General features: G+C 34.4%; 1 protein-coding gene across 2 annotated transcripts in view; it reads left to right on the top strand.

The window, feature by feature from the left end:
• The window catches only part of LOC136027881 (DNA ligase 1-like), a 93,211-nt gene that overhangs the window by 36,560 nt on the left and 31,237 nt on the right, over nucleotides 1-25,414 (top strand). For both annotated transcript variants that reach the window (XM_065705298.1, XM_065705297.1), the window contains 5 exons: nucleotides 5,943-6,200; nucleotides 8,595-8,771; nucleotides 13,661-13,836; nucleotides 18,056-18,292; nucleotides 24,711-24,899. In XM_065705298.1, coding sequence (XP_065561370.1) covers nucleotides 5,943-6,200; nucleotides 8,595-8,771; nucleotides 13,661-13,836; nucleotides 18,056-18,292; nucleotides 24,711-24,899 — 1,037 coding nt within the window. The remainder of the gene's footprint in view (nucleotides 1-5,942; nucleotides 6,201-8,594; nucleotides 8,772-13,660; nucleotides 13,837-18,055; nucleotides 18,293-24,710; nucleotides 24,900-25,414) is intronic.

The raw sequence follows: 25,414 nt of genomic DNA, 5'->3' as shown, positions 1-25,414 counted from the left end.
GTTAAGTTTGGTCTTATCAACCTAACATATTTACCTGCAAAGGGTGGAAAGGCTCACCTCTTAGATTAGCCCAAAAGACTCTTCGATTAAAAATTGAAAAGAATGGGACTGTGTTTTCGTGTGTAGGGTTTCTGTCCGTAAAACACTGAGATTTTTCTTTTATTTTGTCTAGGGAGAATAATGGTTTTATTGTGAATTCTCTGACAAACATGCCTCATTGGAATACCCAATATAAAAAGAGTATCAATCATGAGTTTTACTAGTAAGTAAAGAAGATGTTTTATTTATTTTAAATGCTACTTTTGCGCCTAAAGAAACTGGAGCTTGATCAAACAGTTAGTGGTAACGAAGTGCAAGTAAGAAATGACTCGACCCAGTAGTGGCCAAAACTCTAGAAAACGGATTTTTTTAACCGTATTTTCAACAATAACAATATAACATCAAAAGAATTGGCTTTTTATGCAGATTACAAGTATATAAAACTTGCTAATGTTACTCATCAAATGCTACGAGCCTGAGAAAATTTGTCTAATTTCCGAAAAAGAGGAAGAACACCAGTAAAAAGTCAAGTGATTTTCATGAAAAATCCATCATATTTAAGAATCCTACTGCTAAGGTTTCAAGCCTCCATCTGCAAAAATGTGAAATATTGTATTTTTTGGCAGAAGAAAGATCACGGATGTGTTTACTTGCTGTTTTTTTCTAGGGGTAATGGTATTGACCCAATAGTGGAGAATTTCTGTGGGAAGGAAATTTTCCGGTGGAGGGAGAAATTTCCGAGGAAAATTTACACGGGGGGAGAAGGAAGGCGTTTTCCTTTTCATGATTTGAAAAAACGGCCATAAATCAAATTTAAAAAAATTCTAACCTCTTTTTCAAAGAAAAAATGAAATTGTATTGCTGAAGGAAAAAAAAAATTGGAGGGATTTCCCTTTGGAGGGGGAATGGATGGAGATAAATACTTCAAAATAATTTCCCAGGAGAGTATTAAGGTAGCCTACTGGATTCATTCCCGATAGTTTCATTCAACTTCCTCAATTACTTCAAGTTAGACGAAAGCTCCTCATCTTGAGTTTTATCAAATTACTAAAAAAAAAGAATTTGCCTACTTCCAGAACATTTCAATCCCATATAAATTTGGAACTTATTTGGATACTATATTCAAGCTTTCTATTCTCTCTATTTTTCCCATTTATGTTCTGTCCATTCTACTTTGTATCTGTAACTGTTGACTGTCACTGTTACTGCCATACAGCTATTCTTTTACTGTTAAATTAAATAAAAAAAAACAAGTTTTTTTAAATGAAAGTAAGGAGCGACATTAAAACTTAAAACGAACAGAAATTACTCCGTATATGAAAGGGGCTTTTCCTCCTCGACACCCCGCTCCTTACGCTAAAGTTTTTTATTGTTTTAAAAGTAGAGTTGCGAGAAAGAATCAAACTTTAGCGCAAGGAGCGGGGTGTCGAGGAGGAAAAGCCCCTTTCATATACGGAGTAATTTCTGTTCGTTTTAAGTTTTAATGTCGCTCCTTACTTTCATTTAAAAAAACTTGTTTTTTTTATTTAATTTCTGAAAGTTTTTGAATTAATGCATGTCTGATTTTGGCTCTCCGTACATAAATTACTAAAATGAAATTTGCATATTAATTCTTTTTTTTGGCTAAATGGCTTTCTCTTAGTTTTGATCAGACGATTTTGAGAAATAAGGGGTGGGGAAGGAGGTCTAGTTGCCTTCCAATTTTTCGGTTACTCAAAAAGGCAACTAGATCTTTTAATTTTTAACGAACGTTTTTATTAGTAAAAAAAAAACGTAACTTAAGAATTAACTTACGTAACAAACGTACATAACTTACGTTACGTTTTATCCCAATTCTTTAAGAATGACCCCTGAATCAGAAAGGCCGTAGAATAAATAGTTGAAATTATTTAAAAAAATTTTAGCATAAAGAGCGAAGTATTTATCTCCTCCTAAATACCTCGCTCTTTATGCTAAAGTATTTTTAGAACCCTTCATATGCGTAATAATCTCTGTTCGTTTTAAGTTTTAATACTTCTCCTTACTTTCAATTGAAAAAACTTTTTCATGTTTATATTTTCATTGTTTTTTTTTATAGTAATGCTAGAAAGTCCTGCGCCCTTTTCATTGAATTTCTCTTCCCCCATGAAATACTCCTCCAAGGAAAGATCCTCCCATATAGCCCCCTCCCCTGAAACCCACACCCAAACCAAAAAAATCCCCCTGATAACATCGGTACACTTCCCAGTAACCATTACTGTATGTAAACATTGGTCAAAGTTTGTAACTTGCAGCCCCTCCCCCAGGGACTGTGGGGGGTAAGTCATCCCCAAAGACATAGTTATTATGGTTTTCGACTATGCGGAACAAAATGGCTATCTCAAAATTTTGATCCGTTGACTTTGGGGAAAAAATGAGCGTGGGAGGGGGCCTAGGTGCCCTCCAATTTTTTTGGTCACTTAAAAAGGGCACTAGAACTTTTCATTTCCGTTAGAATGAGCCCTCTTGCAACACTCTAGGACCACTTGGTCGATACGATGACCCCTGGGAAAAAAAAAAAAACAAAAAAAAAAAAAACAAATAAACACGCACCCGTGATTTGTCTTCTGGCAAAAAATACGAAATTCCACATTTTTGTAGATTGGACCTTGGAATTTTGTGCATAGGGTTCTCTGATACGCTGAATGCAATGGTGTAATTTTCGTTAAGATCCTATGGGATCTTAGGGGGTGTTACCCCCTATTTTCCAAAATAAGGCAAATTTTCTCAGGCTCGTAACTTTTGATGACAAAGACTAAATTTGATGAAACTTATATATTTAAAATCAGCATAAAAATCCGATTCTTTTGATATATCTTTTAGTATCGAAATTCCGTTTTTTAGAGTTTCGTTTACTATTGAGCCGGGTCGCTCCTTACTACAGTTCGTTACCACGAACTGTTTGACTAGCGATACAACTTTTACTGTTACCAAAACTTGTAGATTTTATTTTCTTTTAAATCCTTAATCTCCGTTCAAACCTTTAATTTCTGTCGAACCTTCAAAGGTACCTCTCTTATTTGTTGCGGTAGGAAAGAAGAAAACTAAAAATAAAACCAATAAGAAGATAATGATAACGTTGTTGCTTTAGGTTCAACCAAGAAAGACAAAAAGGGTAATGCATACAGCCAAATTTTAGTTCTCTCGTTTTCTAAGTTTTATCGTGGGTTGAATCTTATCTTTATTCTACTTTCTTTTGCTGAAGTCGGCTTTTAGATGTTTGACAAAAACGAAAAATTGTGATGAAAAAAAATGTCAAAAAATGTCAAAATCAACATAGAAAAGCAAAAAAGGTTTTTATGTACAAGTAAAAAGCCTAAATGAAACAGTAAATGTTCACTAACCTGAAACCAGTCCTTGTCATGTTCTTAGCTTCTACTAGTTTCTGCTAGATAATTAATTCGTAGATTCATGGTTTGAAATGGCTGATATACCTCTATTTATTACAGCTTGTATTGCAATAGTCTACCAGGTCTCTTGCTTTGGAATATCTAGACCGCTTCCATGATGCAACTCCTATTCCTTTTTTCGTGAGAGCTCGTAAGAAACTAAATTAATAAATATATTGTATCTCTATATATACCTTATTGCATTTCGTGTCATGACGTCATTCCATTTCATATTAGGACATCATTAATAGAGAGCATGACGTCATTCGGTTTCTGGCTTAATTCATTTTTCTAAGCCAAATTTACACCTAGTTTTATAGTAAATCTAATAGTGAAAAAAGAACTGGCAAACCTTAAACGATTGTATAGTAGCTATTAATTATATTGTTGGCTGAGTATTAAAAGTGAAGGTAATCTTTATGCAACATTCGTTTTCTTATCTAACTACAAATGAGAAAACATAAAAAGAGAGAAATAAAATTGATGAGCAAAAGAGAGGTATATGAAAAATGAGAGTAATACAATTTGGCTTCATATCCACATTTCCGAATGTTATTGGCGCTAGCAATGTCAATATGAATTTTAGCCAGTTGCAAGCCGCCCATAGCACTCAAAGACAAAGAGAGGGGAAGAAAAAAAGGGTATTTTTTTATTGCGATATGGCTTGGCGGATGTCCTTGCCGAAACATCTGCTTTGTCTTTTCCTTGCTTCTTTTCAACTCGCTGAAAATCAACCTAGTTTTTGCATCTTCATTAGTTTGAAATTTGTTAATCGTATTTTTTCGTTTGTTGACGTCATGTGCAGCCTTAGAACTTATTTACGGCTTTTTAAATATTTACGGCTTTTTAAATATATAGCCGAAATATTCAGTTAGTTTTCTTCTGCAATTTACCGTTTTTTAAAGTTTCTTCATTGCACTATCGTTTTAGTTGTTTAAATGATGGAAAGGGACTGTTGTCTTCGTCGTTATTTGCTTTAACATTGACCTAAAGATAAAAGAACCTTCGCCAAAAGGGCAAATATGGTGTATTCTTTGTGTTTGCTAGCGGGCAGCTAGCGGGTGGTAGCTTTGTGTTTGCTAGTGGGCAAATATGTTTTGCTAGTGGGCAGAGGAACGCCATAGAAGGGTGTTTAGAAGGAGAAGGATTTATTCATTAAACAGATAATAAGCAAAGAATGGTTACTACCTCCCCTAAAAAGCAAAGCTTGTCCGAGGGCAAGATAGAGAAAACAAAATACATAAAATAAAAGAACACTAGGCCACCGACACCACTAGTACCACCGCACTCAACTATAAATATGGAAAAAACATCATTACTTTACTTTTCCTCTGGGAACTATATATCATCATATCCCCCACAATAAAAAAAATGAACGAATGAATTAAAACTCATTATCTACAAAAAGCAGTTCCTTAATGGTTTTTCGAAATATAACAGGGTCTCCAATACTCCTTCTATTACTCAACAAACTATTCCATTTCCGTGTACTTCTATATAAAACAGAAAAACATGAACGGAAGAAATGCCTCTAGGTACACTTAAATCAACACTACCCCTGGTATCGAGTGAATGAACAAAATACCTAACGCATAATCAAACAGTTCGTGGTAACGAACTGTAGTAAGGAGCGACTCGGCTCAATAGTAACCAAACTCTAAAAAATGAAATTTTGATACCAATAGCAACATCAAAAAAATTCGCATTTTAATGCTGATTTCAAATATATAACTTTCATCAAGATTAGTCTGACCTATCAAAAGTTATGAGCCTGAGAAAATTTGCCTCATTTTAGAAAATAGGGGAAAACACCCCCTAAAAGTCATACAATCTTAACGAAAATCACACCATCAGATTCAGCATATCAGAAAACCTTATTGTAGAAGTTTCAAGCTCCTATCTACAAAAATGTGGAATTTCGCATTTTTTGCCCGAAGACAAATCACATCCTCAACGCCCCGCTCTTTACGCTAAAGTTTTTTCCTTTTTTAAAAAGTAGAGCTAAGAGAAAGAGTCAAACTTTAGCGTACAGAGGGAGGCGTTGAGGAGGAAAAGCCCTTTAATATACGGAGTAATTTCTGTTCGTTTTAAGTTTTAATGTCGCTCCTTACTTTCATTTAAAAAAACTTGTTTTTTTTATTTAATAAATCACTAAAACAGTTTAACGGCTCATTTGAAAGTAAAATTGCTATATCTAGTACCCACTATTATGCACACACCGAACGCAGCAGTTTTCGAGCAAATAGGTGAAGAAGGTGTCATTTGAGATATATTTGTTTCCATCGTTTCAAGGGCAAACTCTTTAGGAATTCATCTTCTATTCTTTTCAATAGTATATATTTTCAATATATTTTTTTTGCAGACGCAAAGGTGTAATATATTTTTAATTTATATTATTTTTCTATTTTCGGCAGATTATATATTATTATTATCTTAGATTATATATTATATATTTTATGAATTTTTTTATTTTGCTGTAACATATTTTTTTTTCAGACGCAAAGGTGAAGCCAGAAGTCTATAGTCCCTCCAAATCACCGTATCATCCAATTAATGACGCTTGTTGGACCAGAGATGAGAAAGTGCCTTACCTCGCTTTTGCACGAACCCTTGAATTGGTGGAAGCAACCAGTTCGAGGCTAAAGTCCATAGAAATAGTTGCAAATTTCTTAAGATCTCTTGTAGTCCTTTCTCCCGATGACATAGTTCCTGCTCTAAGAATGTGTATAAACCAGCTTGCTCCAGCCTACACAGGTACAGGGCAACACAAATTATATTTTTCACAAAACTTCCGTTACAAATTATGAACAACTTATTAAGTTGTGCATCATAGAAAAAATGAATATATAAATATATGTTTATATATTTATATATATATTATTATATCATATTATATATATATATATATATATATATATATATATATATATATATATATATATATATATATATATATATATATATATATATATTTGTGATTGTATGGATGAGTAGGGTTAAGGCCTCATTCAAGTACTGATCTAAATTAATCACTAATGTAGGAAAACAGTCTTCCTTTTCTCTTTCTGTCTTTCTTTTTCTTTTTTTTTAGTGTTTGTGCTGTTGCATTGGTGATTTCTCTTTTCATTAAAAAAAAAAATACTTTCTCGATATAAGTTACATTATTATTTCTGGTTCTCCCCCTTGTTTGGCTCATACATATTTTTGTTGAGGATGAGCTAAAAAAAAAAAAGAAAAGGAAAAGGAGAGAGAGAAAGAGATAGAAAAAAAACAGAGAGAGACAGATTATTTTTTGCAGCCTCTCCTTATTATTTGTCACTTTTTTTAGATTAAACGATCCTTTTTTTCAGTTTGTTTTTATCCCCTAATTTTTCTTCTTTGCAGTGACTGTCTTTTTCACAATAAAATCGTCTGTGTATTTATAGGTTTCACCTCATTATTATTCATATATATATATATATTTATATATATATATATATATATATATATATATATATATATATATATATATATATATATATATATATATATATATATATATATATATATATATATATATATATATATATATATATATATATATTGTCCTTGTCAGCCAACCGTCTAGGGCCAAACCAAGAGCAGGTCGTCCATGGATGAGTTGGGAGGATGTCGTAAGGCAATATTTAAGGGAATTGGGAACTTTCTTCGAGGGTGAAAACAGGAAGGCTTTAAGTAGATTGAGATGGAAAAGGAGCGTGCGTAGCTGTGTAGCTGTGTTTGCCCCAGGGGGTTGGGTGCTGCAGTGAGTTTTTTGTGTGCTCATGTGCTTGTTGACTGTATGCTTTTAATTAAGTTTTTTTTAGTATTACCGTGAATGAGAAAAAACTCAGGATGAAAACAAGCAGAAGAATATTATAAATAATGGGCATATACCACCCTCGACTTGAAAAGAAAAGCCATCAGAGTAAAATCCATATGCCTATATTAAACTCTAAGCCCTTTATTGGTATATCAGTACTGTTAATTAATTAATAATATTGGTATAGAGGTGAATTTATGGGTGGGTATAGAAGCGCATATACCCTTGACTTGAAAAGAAAAGCCCTCAGAGCAAAATCCATATGCCTATATTAAACTCTAAGCCCTTTATTGGTATATCAGTACTGTTAATTAATTAGTAACATTGGTATAGAGGTGAATTTATGGGTGGGTATAGAAGGGCATATACCCTTGACTGGAAAAGAAAAGCAATCAGAGCAAAATCCATATGCCTATATTGAACTCTAAGCCCTTTATTGGTATATCAGTACTGTTAATTAATTAATAATATTGGTATAGAGGTGAATTTGTGGGTGGTTATAGAAGAGCATATACCCTTGACTTGAAAAGGAAAGCCATTACAGCAAAATCCTTATGCCTATATTAAATTAATTAATAATAATGGTATAGAGGTGAATTTATGGGTGGGTAGAACATAAATTGCGATATGAATACGCTGAGTCTTTATACCTTAAAACATCATTTTGCATATTCTTGTTTTCTTGGGTAGATAAAACACAGGTGGTGGCAATGTTTTCTTGCTTCCTTTTTGCTGTTTGTCTACTCCTACTGTGGCAAGCGCATGGTATATACGTATGCATATAATGTTATATACGTATATTGAACAATGAGGGGGGATAAAAGTAATCCTCCCCTTAACCTCGGTGGATTTCTCTTCCTAGGAAAAATCAAGGGCCTAAAATTTGTCACAGCTTCACAGCTTAGATACCAATATACAGTTATGAAAACTCGATTTATTTTCGGGACACAGTGCGTGGTAGCGATGCTAGCGGCTGGAGACAGGAAACTGGTATTGGTATCTAATTGGCAACAGGAAACTGCTATTGGTATCTAAGCTGTGTATGCAACATAACAAAATTGTGCTCCCGCCTATGGTGTTGTAGTACGATCTACGCGTCGGAGTGCGGGCTGGGAGGAGGCGCAAAGTTCAGAGCTCTGTACCAAAAGCTTCTTATGGGTAAGATAGGAGTTTTCATATCTCTATTGGTGCTATTAGTGCAATTTTCTTTCCGTGAATCTTGTTTCCTTTTGTGGCAACTGCAAAATCTTGGAGAGGCAGCAAGCTTTTGTAAGGGCATGACAGAGTGAATTAATTTTTTTTTTTAGGCTTAGAACTTGGCCTAGGAGATGGAGCATTAATGAAAGCAGTGGCCCAGACTACCGGCCGTTCAGTAGCACAAGTTAGGGCTGATGTCAGTGTCCTAGGGGATTTGGGGCTGGTCGCTGAAGCCAGTCGAGGGAAACAGAAGACCATGTTTCAACCCCCTCCTTTGACTCTTAGAGGTAAGAGAAAATATAAGTGAATAAAAGGAAATAGTGTATTTTAAAGTAAGAACAAACCTTAATCCCTCCAATAAACAAGTTTTAATCAAATAGGGTTTCAATTTGCTTGCAATATCATATTGGGATATATTTCTTTTATTATAATATTGGAATATGATTTAATTTTTTTGCGTCATTTTGTCCTACTCGAGAACGAATATACCATTTTGCTTATCTTGAACAGTCTAATTTGACACTACGAGAATCGAACCCCCCTCCCCTTACCTAATTTGCTTGTTGTTAGATTCTAAAAATCCTATTAACTCTATTTGTAAAAAAATACTTAGTCTTAATTTAAGATTATAATATTATTAATTTTTGTGTGTCATTTTGTTTGCTCAAGAGTAAACATTGCGTTAGCATCAATTGAGCAATTTTAACCCTGCCAAATTGAAACTTCACATCCGATTTGGATATTTTCAGACTTTTAGTACCTTATTAATTATATTTATCAAAAATAATTAACCGTAATTTGAAATTTTGAACAATTTAACGCTGCCAAATCAAAACTTCATCTCCAGTTTGGATATTTTCAGATTTTTATTACCTTATTAATTATATTAATCAAAACCAATTAATTACAATTTGAAATTTTGAACAATTTAACACTGCCAAATTGAAACTTCATCTCCAATTTTGATATTGTCAAATTTTTTTTTGCCTTATTAATTATATTTATGAAAAATAATTAATCATAATTTGAAATTTTGAACAATTTAACACTGCCAAATTGAAACTTCATCTCTAATTTGCATATTTTCAGATTTTTATTACCCTATCAACTATATTTATCAAAATTAACTAATCATAGTTTGAAATTTTGAACAATTTAACGCTGCCAAGTTGAAACTTTATCTCACATTCGGATATCTTCAGATTTTTATTACCTTATTAATTATATTAATTAAAAATAGTTAATCATAATTTGAAATTTTGAACAATTTGACACTGCCAGATTGAAACTTCATCTCCAATTTGGATATTTTCAGATTTTTATTACCTCATTAAATATATTTACCAAAAACAATTAATCATAATTTGAAATTTTGAACAATTTAATGCTGCCAAATTAAACCTTCACCTCCTCCTCCCCCAAATTTAGGTATTGCAAGGTTGTTGATGTTAATTATAAATTCACAATTATATATTAATTATATTGATTATATATTCACTTCTAATTATATTTAATTAAATAATTAACTGTTGTTTAAAACTTTGAACAATTTAACAGAGCAACAAATGAAATTTTACATTTTTTACCCTAATTTTGAATTTCTAATAAATTCTATTTACCCTTTTATTATCAATTTATTGAGAAATCTTAGTCTAAAATTAAATAAATAAATAAAAGTTTTTTTAAATGAAAGTAAGGAGCGACATTAAAACTTAAAACGAACAGAAATTACTCCGTATATGAAAGGGGATTTTCCTTCTCAATGCCCCGCTCTTTACGCTAAAGTTTGGCTCTTTCTCTTAACTCTACATTTTAAAACAGTAAAAAACTTTAGCGTAAAGAGCGGGGCGTTGAGAAGGAAAAGCCCCTTTCATATACGGAGTAATTTCTGTTCGTTTTAAGTTTTAATGTCGCTCCTTACTTTCATTTAAAAAAACTTGTTTTTTTTATTTAATTTCTGAACGTTTATTTTTAATTCAGAGGAATAATTAAAACGAAATTTGTATATTTTTTTTTTTGGCTAAATGACTTTCTCATAATTTTGATCGAATGATTTTGAGGAAAAAAGAGTGGGGGAGGAAGCCTAGTTGCCCTCCGATTTTAGGTTAATTAAAAAGGCAACTAGAACTTTTAATTTTTTACGAATCTTTTTATAAGTAAAAGATAAACGTAACTTATAAATTAGCTTACGTAAAGAACTTTTGTATTCTCATGTTTTTATTACATATATGAGGGGGTTTGCCCCCCCCATCAGTACCTCGCTCTTTACACTAAAGCTTGAATTTTGTCCCAATTCATTAAGAATGACCCCTGAATCACAAAAGCTGCAGAATAAATAGTTGAAATTACTAAAAATATTTTTGTGTAAAGAGCGAGGTATTAGGAGGAGGTGAACCCCTCTTATGGGTAATTATTTCTGTTCGTTTTAAGTTTTAATGCTGCTGCTTACTTCCAGCTGAAAAAAAAACTTTTTCATATTTATTTTTTCATTGTTTTTTTTAAGTAATGCTAGTAAATCCTGCGCTCCCTTCATGGAAATTTTCTTCCCCCATGGCAAATTCCTCTATGGAAAGTTCCCCCAGCATATCCCCCTCTTCTCAACCCCTGCCTCCAACCAAAAAGTTCTCCTGAAAACGCCTGTACACTTCCCAATAACCATTACTATATGTAAGCACTGGTCAAAGATTTGAACTTGTAACCCCTCCCACGGGGACTGTGGGGGAGTAAGTCGTCCCCAAAAACATAGTTATAAGGTTTTTCGACTACCCTGAATAAAATGGCTATCTCAGATTTTTGATCCGTTGACTTTGGGAAAATAATTAGCCTGGGAATGGGCCTAGGTGCCCTCCAATTTTTTTGGTCACTTAAAAAGGGCACTAGAACTTTTCATTTCCGTTAGAATGAGCCCTCTCGCAACATTCTAAGACAACTGGGTCGATACGATCACCCCTGGGAAAAAAAAACAACAAACAAACCAATAAATACGAATCCGTGATCTGCCTTCTGGCAAAAAATATGAAATTCCACATTTTTGTAGATAGGAGCTTGAAACTTCTACAGTATGGTTCTCTGATACGCTGAATCTGATGGTGTGATTTTCGTTAAGATCCTATAACTTTTAGGGGGTGTTTCCCCCTATTTTCTAAAATAACGCAAATTTTCTCAGGCTCGTAACTTTTGATGGGTAAGACTAAACTTGATGAAACTTGTATATTTATAATATATTTAAAATGCGATTCTTTTGATGTAGCTATTGGTACCAAAATTCCATTTTTTAGAGTTTTGGTTACTATTGAGCCGGGTCGCTCCTTACTACAGTTCGTTTGAAAGTCTAGGGTGTTGTCTATTCACTTTTCTTACAAATTCATCTGAAATCTTTTCCAAATACAAAGAAGAAAAGGAAGTTTATTTTCATTGCATTTGTAATTGAATTACTAATTCAAGTAATTGAAACTAATTCAGTTACTAATGCCTATAATCAAATAATTACAATTTCTTGATTATCTGATTCTGTTTTTGTTTTATTTACTATATTGTTGTATTCACTGTATCAGTAAGTTGTTAATGGTTACGGTGTCCATTCCTCCTGATGCCCCTCTATCTCTCTCTGCAAAGGCCATTCCTCGTCAGGTCTTTCCAGTCCAGTAATTTTTCTCCCTTTTTTCGTAATTCTATCCCAATTTATATGTCTCTCTTCTTTTAAAACAATTTTCTGAAACTTTCCTTTCTGTTAAATGTCCTCGTCTTGTTCCAGTATTTTATTATTGTATGTGTTTTAGTGTTTTATAATAGTCCACTGTTTATGATTGTATTATGTAGCCCACTACAAGCCAAGCTTCTTGGGCCTAGTAACCCTTTCACATTTGTAATAGTTTTTTTTTAGTACTAATAAAATGATTGATTGATTGATTGAAAGAATCCTAGGATATCATGGAAAATTTCGGGCTTAGGACAGGAATAAATAACACATGAAACCTCTATGGTGGTGTCGTACGCATGGGGGGGGGGGACTCGGTGTTCCCAGCCTCCCTACCTTCGAAAATTTTAAGTCTTCCTGAACTGCTGGACACTTCTCGTTCTAGTCATCATTATTTCTTTTTATTATTATCATAATAAAAATCATAGTTATGCATCAAATATGTATAAGTATATACTACTTAATTGTATACTAAATGTATTCTTTAAAAACAACTTAATATGTTATTCCTACTTCCCAGCCCTGAGATTAACAAAATATTTTGCGCCCCTCGATGCATCTTTGGCAATCGTATGACTGCCAAAGCTTTTTGAGGGTATGTTTTTGAGGGTATGTTTAGCTTTTTGAGGGTATGTTTGCATTCTTGACAATTAAATATAATAGTTTTGTCAGTGTAAAAGATGTTGCTGACGATTGACGGTCGAATGAGATGGAATGTCAACATATATTGACTGGTCAAACCATATCCGTTTCTGCTTTCCTGCGCAGCCACAGATGTTTTCTATCCAACCAATCATATCGTAATCCACTCTTACAACCTTACTATTTTAATTTGATTACAGGAAGGTGCAGCATCCCCACCTTTGTACTAAAATGTTGTTCTGGAATAGGCAAGGATGTTGGAGGCGCATGGTAAGTTTCTTTCCATGGACAATGTTGCTTCATAGGGTAAGCAATGGTGAGCGACTTAGCCTCAACAAGTTTGGTGATAACCTTGAAAAACATTTGGAGCCGGTACCTCGCCATGCATATGCCAAGTGCTGCGGCTAGGCTGTCCATCTCGAGCAAATTAAGACAGTATTATTGTAAATTCTGATCTGATTTTTAAAGGCGCTCTTCAACAGTTGCTTGACGTAGCAAATATGGAAGATTTACCAAATTATCACTTTTATCTACTCGCCTGGAGATTCGAGGATATTCTCAAATGCCTTTTTAATTTGTATTAGATGTTGCGGAGTCATCTCTGGTAGATAGAAAAATCTTTGCTGCACCGTAAGCAGCCGTAAGGTTGCCTTCGAAAAGGACAGTGGGGCACTTACGACAGAGGTAAAATCTCTGTCTAGGATTCAGTGAAGCTTTGGCCCTCTTAAAATAAGCAAAATATATATTATGATTGCCAATTTTGGTTCCGAATCTAAAATCAAAATATTTGGTAAATGACAACTCTATTTTTTTAATAAAAAATATTTATTTTAAAAGGTGTATTTCAACAGTTGCTTGACGTAGCAAATATGCAAGGAGGAACTGCAATGACGAGGAAAACGGACAAAGTTCAGTCACTTCTTGTTGCCTGTAAATTCAGTGAAGCGCGATTTTTGATACGTTCCCTAACTGGAAAACTTCGGGTAGGGCTTGCAGAACTATCTCTTCTTCAGGTATGTTTTATTTTTACTTTATTGTCTTCTTATATGGAATTAGACTTACTGTTAGATAGATAGATAGATAAGCTTTTATTTTCACCAAAAATTTCATGGCACTGCCAAATTTCTCTGGTAAAGTTCAAACAGTTCGTGGTAACGAACTGTAGTAAGGAGCGATCCGGCTCAATAGTAACCAAAACTCTAAAAAATTGAATTTTGATAAATTTCTCTTTTGATAAATTAGCCAAATTTCTCTGGTAAAGTCACATTCAGAAGCGACACAAAAGAAAGAAAACAAAACACTAATCAATCCTCCAGATTTTCGTTTTACATTTTTACAAAACTAAGTATAAAACTCTTCGCTAATTGCTAGTTCGCTATTTGCTATATTCGCTAGGTATAAAACTCTTCGCTAACCGCTGGTGGGCACAGCGTACCGGCCGAAGTTCCTCAAATCAGTCTACAACTTTTGGCCTACACTGGTGAATTTAGCCCTAGGAAATAGATAACACAGGAGACCTCTTGGGAAGGGATGTACGCTGAGGGGGAGGGGGGAGAGTGAATAATAACAAAAACCTATTTTACAAAGTGTATTTCAACAGTTCCTTGACATAGCAAATATGCAAGGAGAAACTACAATGACAAGAAAACGGACAAAGTCCTACCACTTTTTGTTGCATATCAGTTCAGTAAAAGTGATTGTAAATGCTTTCCATAACTGGATAACTTCGTGTAGGGCTTGCGGAACTATCTCTTCTTCAGGTACGTTTTATTTTTACTTTATTGCCTTCTTATGTAGAACTAGACTTACGGTTAAGTGTGGTAGGCCGTTAGCCTTCGTCTTGTTGGTATAAAGGGTATCTAAAGTTGAACAATCACTTTGTTTAGCGTTTATGCATACGATGATAAAATCTGTCTACAGCTTTTGGCCCAAACTGGTGAATTTAGCCCTAGGAAATGGATAACATAGGAGACCTCTTGGGAAGGGACGTACGCTGAGGGGAGGGGGGAATTAATAAAAACAAAAGCCAATTTTAAAATTGTATTTCAACAGTTCCTTGACATAGCAAATATGCAAGGAGGAACTACAATGACAAGAAAAACGGACAAAGTTCTATCGCTTCTTGTTGCATGTCAATTCAGTGAAAGTGATTTTTAACGTTTTCACTCACGTGTATGGATAGTCCCAAACTTTGTGTGGGACTATTCATGCACGCTGAATTCTTCCTCCAATAATTAATTCATTTTGCTAACATTTTCATCTGGAATGCTCAAATCATGAGCATAATCTAAGCTTAAGAGAGTTTTACTTCCCCTTTTGATTCCGTGCCCTTGCATGTGCCGTGCCGTGCCTTTGCGTGCCCTTCCGTGCCCATTTGATTCAAATAGCCTTTGCACTGCTCCTTAAGACACAAGTCTATTAGAATGATCCACGTAAATGGGAATAGAACGCTCCTCTGCTTGATCTCCTGATTCAACACGAAACTAGCTACTGACCCCATTCCTACCTCAATCATAGCAATGTTATTTTACTAAAGAATATACGGGATGTGCTATATTATATTTTGGTATTATAATTTGGCTATGTGCTTTTTCTCTACTACCTCCTGTTATTTTTGACATTTTTGGGTTTTTTGTAAAAAAAAGAGACCATAAATTTGGAAATTGGTAGACATAGGGACAAGAAAATAACTTATACGATAAAGTTACGTCAAGAGGAATGAAGGTCTAACTGCATACTTTCTTCCATTTTCTGGTTTTTATGGCACTTGGTATTAACCAAGTGACATATAGCAATCGCAAATTCTGTCGTTCTGTCTGTCTGTCTGTTGGTCCCGGTTTTGCTAGTTTTGCTAGGTTTTGCTACTTTTGCTAGGTTTTGTTGGGACGATGAAATTTGGCAGGCGTATCGGGGACCGGACCAGATTAAATTATAAATAGTTGTTTTTTCGATTTGACCATCTGGGGGGGGGTAGAGGGGGCCGGTTAATTCGGAAAAATAGAAAAAATGAAGTATTTTTAACTTACGAACGGTTGATCAGATCTTAATGGAATTTTATGTTTGGAAGGATATCGTGTCTCAGAGCTCCTATTTTAAATCCCAACCGGATCTGGTGACATTGGGGGGGGGAACCTAAAATCTTGGAAAACACTTAGAGTGGAGGGATCGGGATGAAACTTGGGGGGGGGGGGAAATAAGCACAAGTCCTAGATACATGATCGACATAACCGGAACGGATCCGCTCTCTTTGGGGTAGTTTGGGGGGGGGGGGGTTAATTCTGAAAAATTGGAAAAAATGAGTTATTTTAAACTTACGAATGGGTAATCGGATTGATATTACCATTTAATCGAAATTTGATATTTAGAACGTGTCTCAAAGCTCTTATTTTAAATTCTGACCGGATCTGGTCTTATTGGGGGGACCTAAAATCATGGAGAACGCTTAGCTTGAAGGGATCGGGATGAAACTTGGTGGGTAAAATAAGCAGAAGTCTTAGATACGTGATTGATATAATTGGAACGGATCCGCACTATTGGGGGGGGGCTTAATTCTTTAAAATTAGAAAAAATGACATTTTTTTTTACTTATGAAGGAGCGATCGGATCTTCATGAAACTTCATATTTGGAAGGACCTCGTAACTCACATCTCTTATTTTAAATCTCAACTGGATCCCGTGTCATTGGGGGGGGGGGGGTAGTTTGGGGAGGTACAGGAAATCTTAAAAAATACTTAAAGCGGAGAGATTATGATGAAACTGGATGGAAAGGCCCCGCTCTTAACGCTAAAGTTTTTTACTGTTTTAAAAAGTAGAGTTGAGAGAAAGTGTCAAACTTTAGCGTAAAGAGCGGGGCGTTGAGGATGGAGCAGCCCCTTTCATATACGAAGTAATTTCTGTTCGTTTTAAGTTTTAATGTCGCTCCTTACTTTCAGTTAAAAAAAACTTGTTATTTTTTTATTAAATGATACTTTAGAAACAAGCTTGGGCTATATTTTTGCAGATTAGGGGATGAGGGTAAAGTACAGCGGGTCTGCATGCAAAATTTATTAGTTACAATTTTTCTGATATTATGAAGTAAGAATTGTTTTCTGACTTCATACAACCCAAATTATATATTTCCCATCTATTCTCTCACTTCTCTTTGTCTTTTCTCACGCTAAGTTGAAAGAAACTAGCGAAAAAAACAACCGGTTTACAGTGCGTCAATATATTAACAACTTGAGCTACTGGGGGTATATCATACAAGTACCCAAAATATAGTAAATCGGGTATGACGCACAGAGAATGATAAACCTATCGTTTAGTTGCAATCCCTCTCAGTGCCTGAAACTAAGGCAGTTCATAGAATTTTGAGTTATTTGTGTTGTGAAATTCGTAGTAAACTTCCAATTGTATCTCATTGGTCCCAATGCATTAGGGTAGTCTTTTATTAACACCAAAAACAAGAAAGGCACTTTATGCGTCTTTTAGTCTTTAGCCATTTAGTCTTTTATTTTTAGTGCGTACTAAAAATAACTAAAAAGACTAAAAAATAATAATAACTAAAAATAACTAAAAAGACTAAAAAATAATAATAACTAAAAAGACTACGAAAGTTGGCTATAGTTGACCTGACAGCACTCAAGTCAACTGTAGTTCTTACTGTAGACAAGTGATGGAAGTTGGCTTCTTTGTCAGTAAGGCAATTGTCTGGCCAAATTTTTATGAGGAATTTAAATGGAGCCATTTTTGAATAATAATATTTTTATATAAAAATGGAGCCATTTTTAAATATCGAAAATCGTAAAATCTATTAGCGAAGATTCGAACATCTATGAGTGATCAACTAAGTTGTATGACGAATCGGTAAGAGTGGCTCTGACTACGGAGGGGGAAACTGTTGAAATTAACTGCTGTTCAATTATAGTTGACTTCAGTGTCCAAGCGCACTCTAAATAGCCTCTATTACGAAATTTGATCGCTGGAATATTTAGATTGTGATGCATAACGTTTGGGAGGATGGGTAGTTTATAGAGCCCGTAAACTTTTGGTAAGAATAAAACACCTCAAAAGGTAGAGTTTAGAACATGTATTTTCATGCTCTAGTTAAAGGGAGGAGGGCATGACAGGTAAAGGGGAAGAATGTTATTCAGGATTTTCTCAGGAGGCAAAGAAACACATTCCTGAAGCTTTTTGAAAATACAATTTTTTTTTTCTTACTCCACATTCTTACCTTCGATTTATTTTATCTAGGCCTTAGCACAAGCAATTGTCTTAACACCTCCATGTCAATCGTATCCTCCATCTGTACTGGATTCGTCAAAAGGAAAATATGATAATGTCAAAAGCAAAGTTGAAGAAGTGGCTACAAATATCAAGGTTGCTTACTATCAATGTCCGAGTTATGAGAAAGTAGTTTCAGAACTATTGAAAGAGGGGGCTGAAGGTATCGTAGACCGGTGCCCGATTACGCTTGGTTTGCCTGTGAAGGTAGGTTTGTTTCTTAATAATGTTGAACATGCCTCGTGAAATCAGTTGGTTGGAGTCAAATTGAGAAATCTTATAAGATCCCTTAATGAGATGACTCAACTGCACTTTTATTACCTGAGGACTATTATCTCAAGGTCTTTTTTTTTAATACGTTAGAATGTTCGGGCAAAACTAAAACTAACTTTTTCAGAAAAAAAAATCCCGGATGATCCTTTGAATCACCTAATTTGGATAAGACTATTTCATTACAAAAAAAAACATATAGTTACATTTAAGTGTGGTATTTAACAATATGTTACATGTCAACGGTGATTTTAAACAATATTAATACCCAACATGCAGAGATAGGTATGGGGCCTACCCTAAAGTCATTTCAGCTCAGTGCAATGGGTGTGTGGATTGTCTTAAAAAGGACAATTTTAGGTCTCAGTTTAACTTTTTTCTCTTTCTTTCTCCCTTCTTTTATGTTCTATTTTTTTTTTTCCTAGGCCGACTGGTTTATACTTTGCTTATGAATTTTACTATTAAACCTTTCAATAGGGAAGTACTTGGGGGGACTCTGGGCCTGCCACTACCTCCCAAAGCCTAAGTTTTCATTCTGGGAGGTCCTTATTCAAATTGTCAAATAAAATTTGTTTTTGTCTTTATTATTGGCCCCATGAAAAAAGTAACTCGTCAGTACATGCCTGCCTTTAATGTGTTGTTTGGGCTGATTTTTAATTTGATATCATTTAGTGTTGATGAGAACTTTATCTTTTTATTTTTTTTTATTATTTATTGATTTATTTATTTTTATTATTTTATTGTTTTTTATTATTTATTATTATTTATTATTATTTTTTTGTCCCTTCTAATCAGAATAAAAACATTATTGCAAAACTCTTTAAAGAAATGAAGAAAAAAAGTAAAATCGTAGTTAGAAGGGAAAATATAGCAATTATAATCAGACCATTTAGAATGTGGATATGGCGAAGGACCTGTATGCTGTAAAGGGTTGTGTAGCTAATAGGCAGACTAACTGACTCCAAATCGAATTCAGTGTGCAGCAACGTAGGGAACTATTTCCAGCATTTTTTTTATGTATATTGACTATGTGCTTTAACGTACCTTTTTTAGAGGAGGCATAAGGAATGGGTGTCAAAGACATGATTCTATTGGCGATAGCGCCCTTGCTGCCTATTGCCATGAAAACAGACTGCGGAGCTTGATTGAAATAGTGGCAAAAGCCCCCTTCCCTACGGGCTTTTAGGTAAATGCTGTTAAAGCGAAATATATATCATATGGGGTAATTACTACTTTGGTACCAGGCATCTAGTGCAGGGGCACTAGTGCATTGTGGTTGCCAGAGAGTTTAAGTACCTTGATAGCACTGTGGACCCTAGATGGAAGCTGTGACAGAGTAGTTATGATAGATATAGTGCATGCTTCAAACTGACAAATTAATGCCTCTACTTAAAAGATGATTAAACTATGTTTACTACTTACTACTTACTATGTTACTACTTATATATACTTACTATGTTACTACTTAAATAAAAGATTAAACTATGTAAAAGATATGAATAAAGAAATTGCAGTAGCGAAGATCCAGCAGTCCACTCTGAACATATCCAACTGAATATGTTCATATGTTCCGATATATGCAAATGTGTTTTGAACATATCTAACTGAATATGTCGATAGAAAGCGGTCCGCTTTCTATGACTATAATTAGAGAAAGGTTGAAATGGCTAAGAGACGTTCAGCGGATATAGGATTACAGATTGCCAAAGATCATCCTTGTCAGTCAACCGTCTAGGACCAAACGAAAATCAGGTCGTCCCCAAATAGTATTAAAAAAAAAATGTTTTTTTTTTACTGTAATTTAGGAGCGACAATAAAACTTAAAACGAACAGAAATTATTCCTTATATGAAAGGGATTGTCCCCTCCGCAACGCCTCGCTCTTTACGCTAAAATTTGAGTCTGTCACAACTCTACTTTTTAAAACAATTATAAAAAAAATACGATCGCCCCTGGGAAAAAAACCAAATGAACACGCATACGTGATCTGTCTTCTGAAAAGAAATATGAAATTCCACATTTTTGTAGATAGGAACTTGAAACTTCTACAGTAGGGTTCTCTGATACACTGATCTGGGGAGGGGGGGGGGGTGTTTCCCTCTATTTCTAAAATACGGCAAATTTTTTCAGGTTCCTAACTTTTGATGGCTAAGACTAAACCTGATGAAACCTATATATTTAGAATCAGCATTAATATGCGATTCTTTTTATTTAACTATTGGTATCAAAATCCCGTTGCTTAGAGTTTTGGCTACTATTGAGCCGAGTCGCTCCTTACTACAGTTAGTTACCACGAACTGTTTGATGGATTTAAGAATGTTTTCCGAATTGGAGAATGTTGTAAGGAAAGACCTAAAGGAAATAGGACTTTAATGGGGAGGGGTAAAGAGGGAAACTTTGAATAGACTGGGATGGAGGAATAGCATGTGTGGCTGTGTTGGCCTCAAGCATTTTGGTGCTGCAGTGAGTTGTTAGTAGTAGTACTAATGGTGAAAAAATTGCTGTTTAATTTTTGCGGTAAATTTCGTTCGAAAGCTGGCCCGCTTTTACTGAAATCATTCTTTTCACCTAAGCCTTGAACTGGAGGGTAAACTTTGAACCGGGCTCTAAATCAATGGCAGGAATAAAAATCTTTATGATTGTTTACATTTTAGAATCCAATTCTGTATGCCCGAGTTAAATCATGCTTTAATGTAGACATTAGAATGAACAAATAATACTTTTAATGTTTTTTGGCTTAACTCTCTTTCCTAAGTTTAAGTTCGGCTATTCTCTTATTATGGCTTTGATGAAAACATCGACGCACATACGTTCAGTCTTCGGGGGGGGGGGCAGATTTTCGTAAGAACGGGGTCAAAATTGAAAAAAAACATGTTTTAAGTCATTTATTTTTTCTGCGACAAAACCAATTCAAACTTTTAAATCGTTCTTGGGAGGGTAAAATTCAAACATGAATAAAGGGTGGGGCGTAGAAGTTCGACATTTCATATAACTAGAATTTGGGCTTAAGCTTTGCTATGGTTCTGAATATGCTACGACCTAATAGTTTCTCATTTCGTGAGTTGGATCCTTTTTCTATAAAGAACTAGGTAAAGTAATGAAAGTCCATGAAGTTGTAACAGGACTTCAGATATGGTATCTTTTCGACCGACAGGGAGTAATGAATAATGAGATGATTTTCTAATTAAAGAAATTTTGTGTCCTGGCCTGACTAAAAAACAATCCTGACCTGACAAAATATATAAATATACAAAATATGTCCTGACCTGGCCAAATATAATGCTAGGCTTTTAACAAACTGTTTTTGTCGAAAGCCCGGGACCTTTTGCATGCCCGAGTTAATAAATCATACCTGATTTGTCTCTGTGTTAGATGCAGTGACAAAGCAGGTCACACAGACACAGACTGTGTTAAACATAAACAATTATGTTTCTCTGATCAAACAGTTCGTGGTAACGAACTGTAGTAAGGAGCGACCCGGCTCAATAGTAACCAAAACTCTAAAAAATGGAATTTTTATACCAATAGCTACATCAAAAGAATCGCATTTTAATGTAGATTTCAAATATATAAGTTTCATCAAGTTAGTCATACCCATCAAAAGTTAAGAGCCTGATAAAATTTGCCTTGTTTTAGAAAATAGGGGGAACACCCCCTAAAAGTCATAGAATCTTAACGAAAATTACACCATCAGATTCAGCGTATCAGAGAACCCTACTGTAGAAGTTTCAAGCTCCTATCTACAAAAATGTGGAATTTTGTATTTTTTGCCAGAAGGCAGATCACGGATGCGTGTTTATTTGTTTTTTTTTCCAGGGGTGATCATATCGACCTAGTTGTCCTAGAATGTTGCAAGAGGGCTCATTCTAACGGAAATGAAAAGTTCTAGTGCCCTTTTTAAGTGACCAAAAAAATTGGAGGGCACCTAGGCTCCCTCCCACGCTAATTATTTTCCCAAAGTCAACGGATCAAAATTCTGAGATAGCCATTTTATTCAGCGTAGTCGGAAAACCTTATAACTATGTCTTTGGGGACGACTTACTCCCCCACAGTCCCCGTGGGAGGGACTACAAGTTACAAACTTTGACCAGTGCTTACATATAGTAATGGTTATTGGGAAGTGTATAGGCTTTTTCAGGAGGATTTTTTGGTTGGGGGGAGGGGTTGAGAAGAGAGGGATATGCTGGGGGAGCTTTCCATCGAGGAATTTGTCATGGGGGAAGAAAATTTCCATGAAGGGAGCACAGGATTTACAAGCACTACTTAAAAAAAAAACAATGAAAAAATAAATATGAAAAAGTTTTTTTCAGCTGGAAGTAAGGAGCAGCATTAAAACCTAAAACGAACAGAAATTGTTACCCATATGAGGGGCTCACCTCCTCCTAATACCTCGATCTTTACGCTAAAGTATTTTTAGTAATGTCAACTATTTATTCTACGGCTTTTGTGATTCAGGGGTCATTCTTAATGAATTGGGACAAAATTATATCTTTTACTAATAAAAAGATTCGTAGAAAATTAAAAGTTCTAGCTGCCTTTTTAATTAACCAAAAAATTGGAGGGCAACTAGGGTTCCTCCCCTGCTCTATTTTATCAAAATCATTCGATCAAAATTATGAGAAAGCCATTTAGCCCAAAAAAAAAAATATGCAAATTTCGTTTTAATTATTCCTCTGCGGAGAGCCAAAATCAAAACATGCATTGATTAAAAAACGTTCAGAAATTAAATAAAAAAAAACAAGGTTTTTCAACTGAAAGTAAGGAGCGACATTAAAACTTAAAACGAACAGAAATTACTTCGTATATGAAAGGGGCTGCTTCCTCATCAACGCCCCGCTCTTTACGCTAAAGTTTTTTTACTATTTTAAAATGTAGAGTTAAGAGAAAGAGTCAAACTTTAGCGTAAAGAGCGGGGCATTGATGAGGAAGCAGTCCCTTTCATTTACGAAGTAATTTCTGTTCGTTTTAAGTTTTAATGTCGCTCCTTACTTTCAGTTGGAAAAACTTGTTTCTTTTTTGGTAAAGGACAGAGTTGAAACTTGAAACGAACAAACGAAAACTTTAAATAAAACTTAGGTGCTGCTTCGCTTCATATGCAACAAATGTCTATAAAACTAGTGAAAATAAAGCGACTGGTGGTATTTCTTTATGTTTTAGGATTATGCAAAACTAGCAATTTACTGAAAACACAAAATTCCCTACTTAAGAAGCAAGAATGCTTATTCTTATATCGTAAAAATTAGGTGTTTTCAGTTTCTATTCCACAAAAAACCTTATGTTAATTTGTGTTTTCATTAAAGTGCTAATTTTGAATAATTAAGCATAGATCCTTGTAGATCGAACGCAAGATATAAAATAATTCAACTTTAAATCTTTGTCTCACAATTTTTTTTTAGAATGTTGAATAATCTTTTATTCTAGGGGAAGGGGAGGGAGTTTAAAATTGCCGTCCAACTGATCTCCGGAGAATTTACCGATGTTTTATGAAATTAAAACCTTGAATAAATGTTTTAACAAAAATAAACAAATGTTAAACACAAATTAAACAATTCTTTACCAAAAAAAAAAAATCAGCATAAATTACAAAACAAACACTTTACTGAAAACACACAACCGGCTTTTGAGAAGTAAAAATGCTTTATCTTTTACTACAAAAAATTACATACGATAACTGATCTACAGAGTATACAAATGTTTTATAAAAGTAAAACCTTGAATAAATGTTTTAACAAAATTAAAAAAAAATAAACAAGGTTTTACAAAAAAAAATCAGCATAAATTACAAAACAAACGTTTGACTGAAAACACACGACCTACGATTAAGAAGCAAGAATGCTTCTTGCATTGAGAAATTACCTGAGAAATTATTATTGAAAAGTTATTATTGAGAAATAATTATTGAGAAATGTATACTGAGAAATTACTTGAGGTAGGAATTACCTTGAGAAATTACCTGAAATTTGTGCTATTGCACAAGAAACGCTATTTTGTTTTGTATTTTCAGTGAAGTATTAGTTTCGCAGACCGAATATCAGGAAAGATCAGATCAGGAAAGACTCGCAGATCAGGCAGACTCGCAGAATGCAGTCTTTCGCAGATCAGGAAAGACTGCAGCTCCAAAAACTTGTCTTACAGTTATCTTATGATTTGCTTCATTCAGTTATTTCAGGGGAAGGGTTGGAGGTCTTAAAATTGTCGACTGATCACCGAAGAATGTACTTTACTAAAGTGACCTGATAAAAGTAACTGACCGATAAGGAGGCTTACACAGTGTGTCTTAATTTGAAGCACTTTGCGATTAATTTCAAATAATCTTTTGATTCACAAACGTCTCCTTGATTTATATTTCCTTTTAGCCTATGCTTGCTTGCCCTTCTACTGGTGTTTCAGACGTGATGGTGAAATTTGGCAGCAACAAGTTCACATGCGAATACAAATATGATGGAGAGCGTGCTCAAATACATATTCTACCCGATGGAAAGGTCAAAGTTTTTAGTAGAAACCAAGAAGATATGTCTGGGAAATATCCAGAAGTCGCATCAAGGGTATGTTTTTTCTTTCTTTTTTTCAAGCATCCAAGAAGATATGTCTGGAATTTATCCAGAAGTGGCATTAAGGTTATTTTTTTCTTGGAAGATATTCAGACAATATGCCTGGGAAATATCGAGAAGTGACATCAGGGATAAGGTTTCATTTTCTTGGAAAATATCCAAGAGGATAAATCTTGAAATTATCCAGAAATAGTATAAAGTATGTTTGTTTTTTTTTCTGGGAAAATATTCAGAAGTGGTATCAAAACTATGTTGTTTTTTTTTTCGCTTCTGACACAAACTTTTGCAAAAAAATATTTCATCGTAAAAATTATTCTCATAAAAAAATTGTTTTTGAGATAAAACATGAAAATGAAAGTTTTCATTTTCTGCATAGGTGTACACAGTGAAGAGGAGGAAGGTGCTGAAGAATAAAATTATGAACCTTTGGTGTGCTGTTTCAAAAGGCGGTAATCCAGGCTCCAGTACTTATTATATCTCTCTACGAGGAGAGGGTCCTCCTCGTAGAG

Source organism: Artemia franciscana, chromosome 6, assembly GCF_032884065.1.
Source record: "Artemia franciscana chromosome 6, ASM3288406v1, whole genome shotgun sequence".
Lineage (NCBI taxonomy): Eukaryota > Metazoa > Arthropoda > Branchiopoda > Anostraca > Artemiidae > Artemia > Artemia franciscana.
This window is presented reverse-complemented; position numbering and strand designations above follow the sequence as displayed.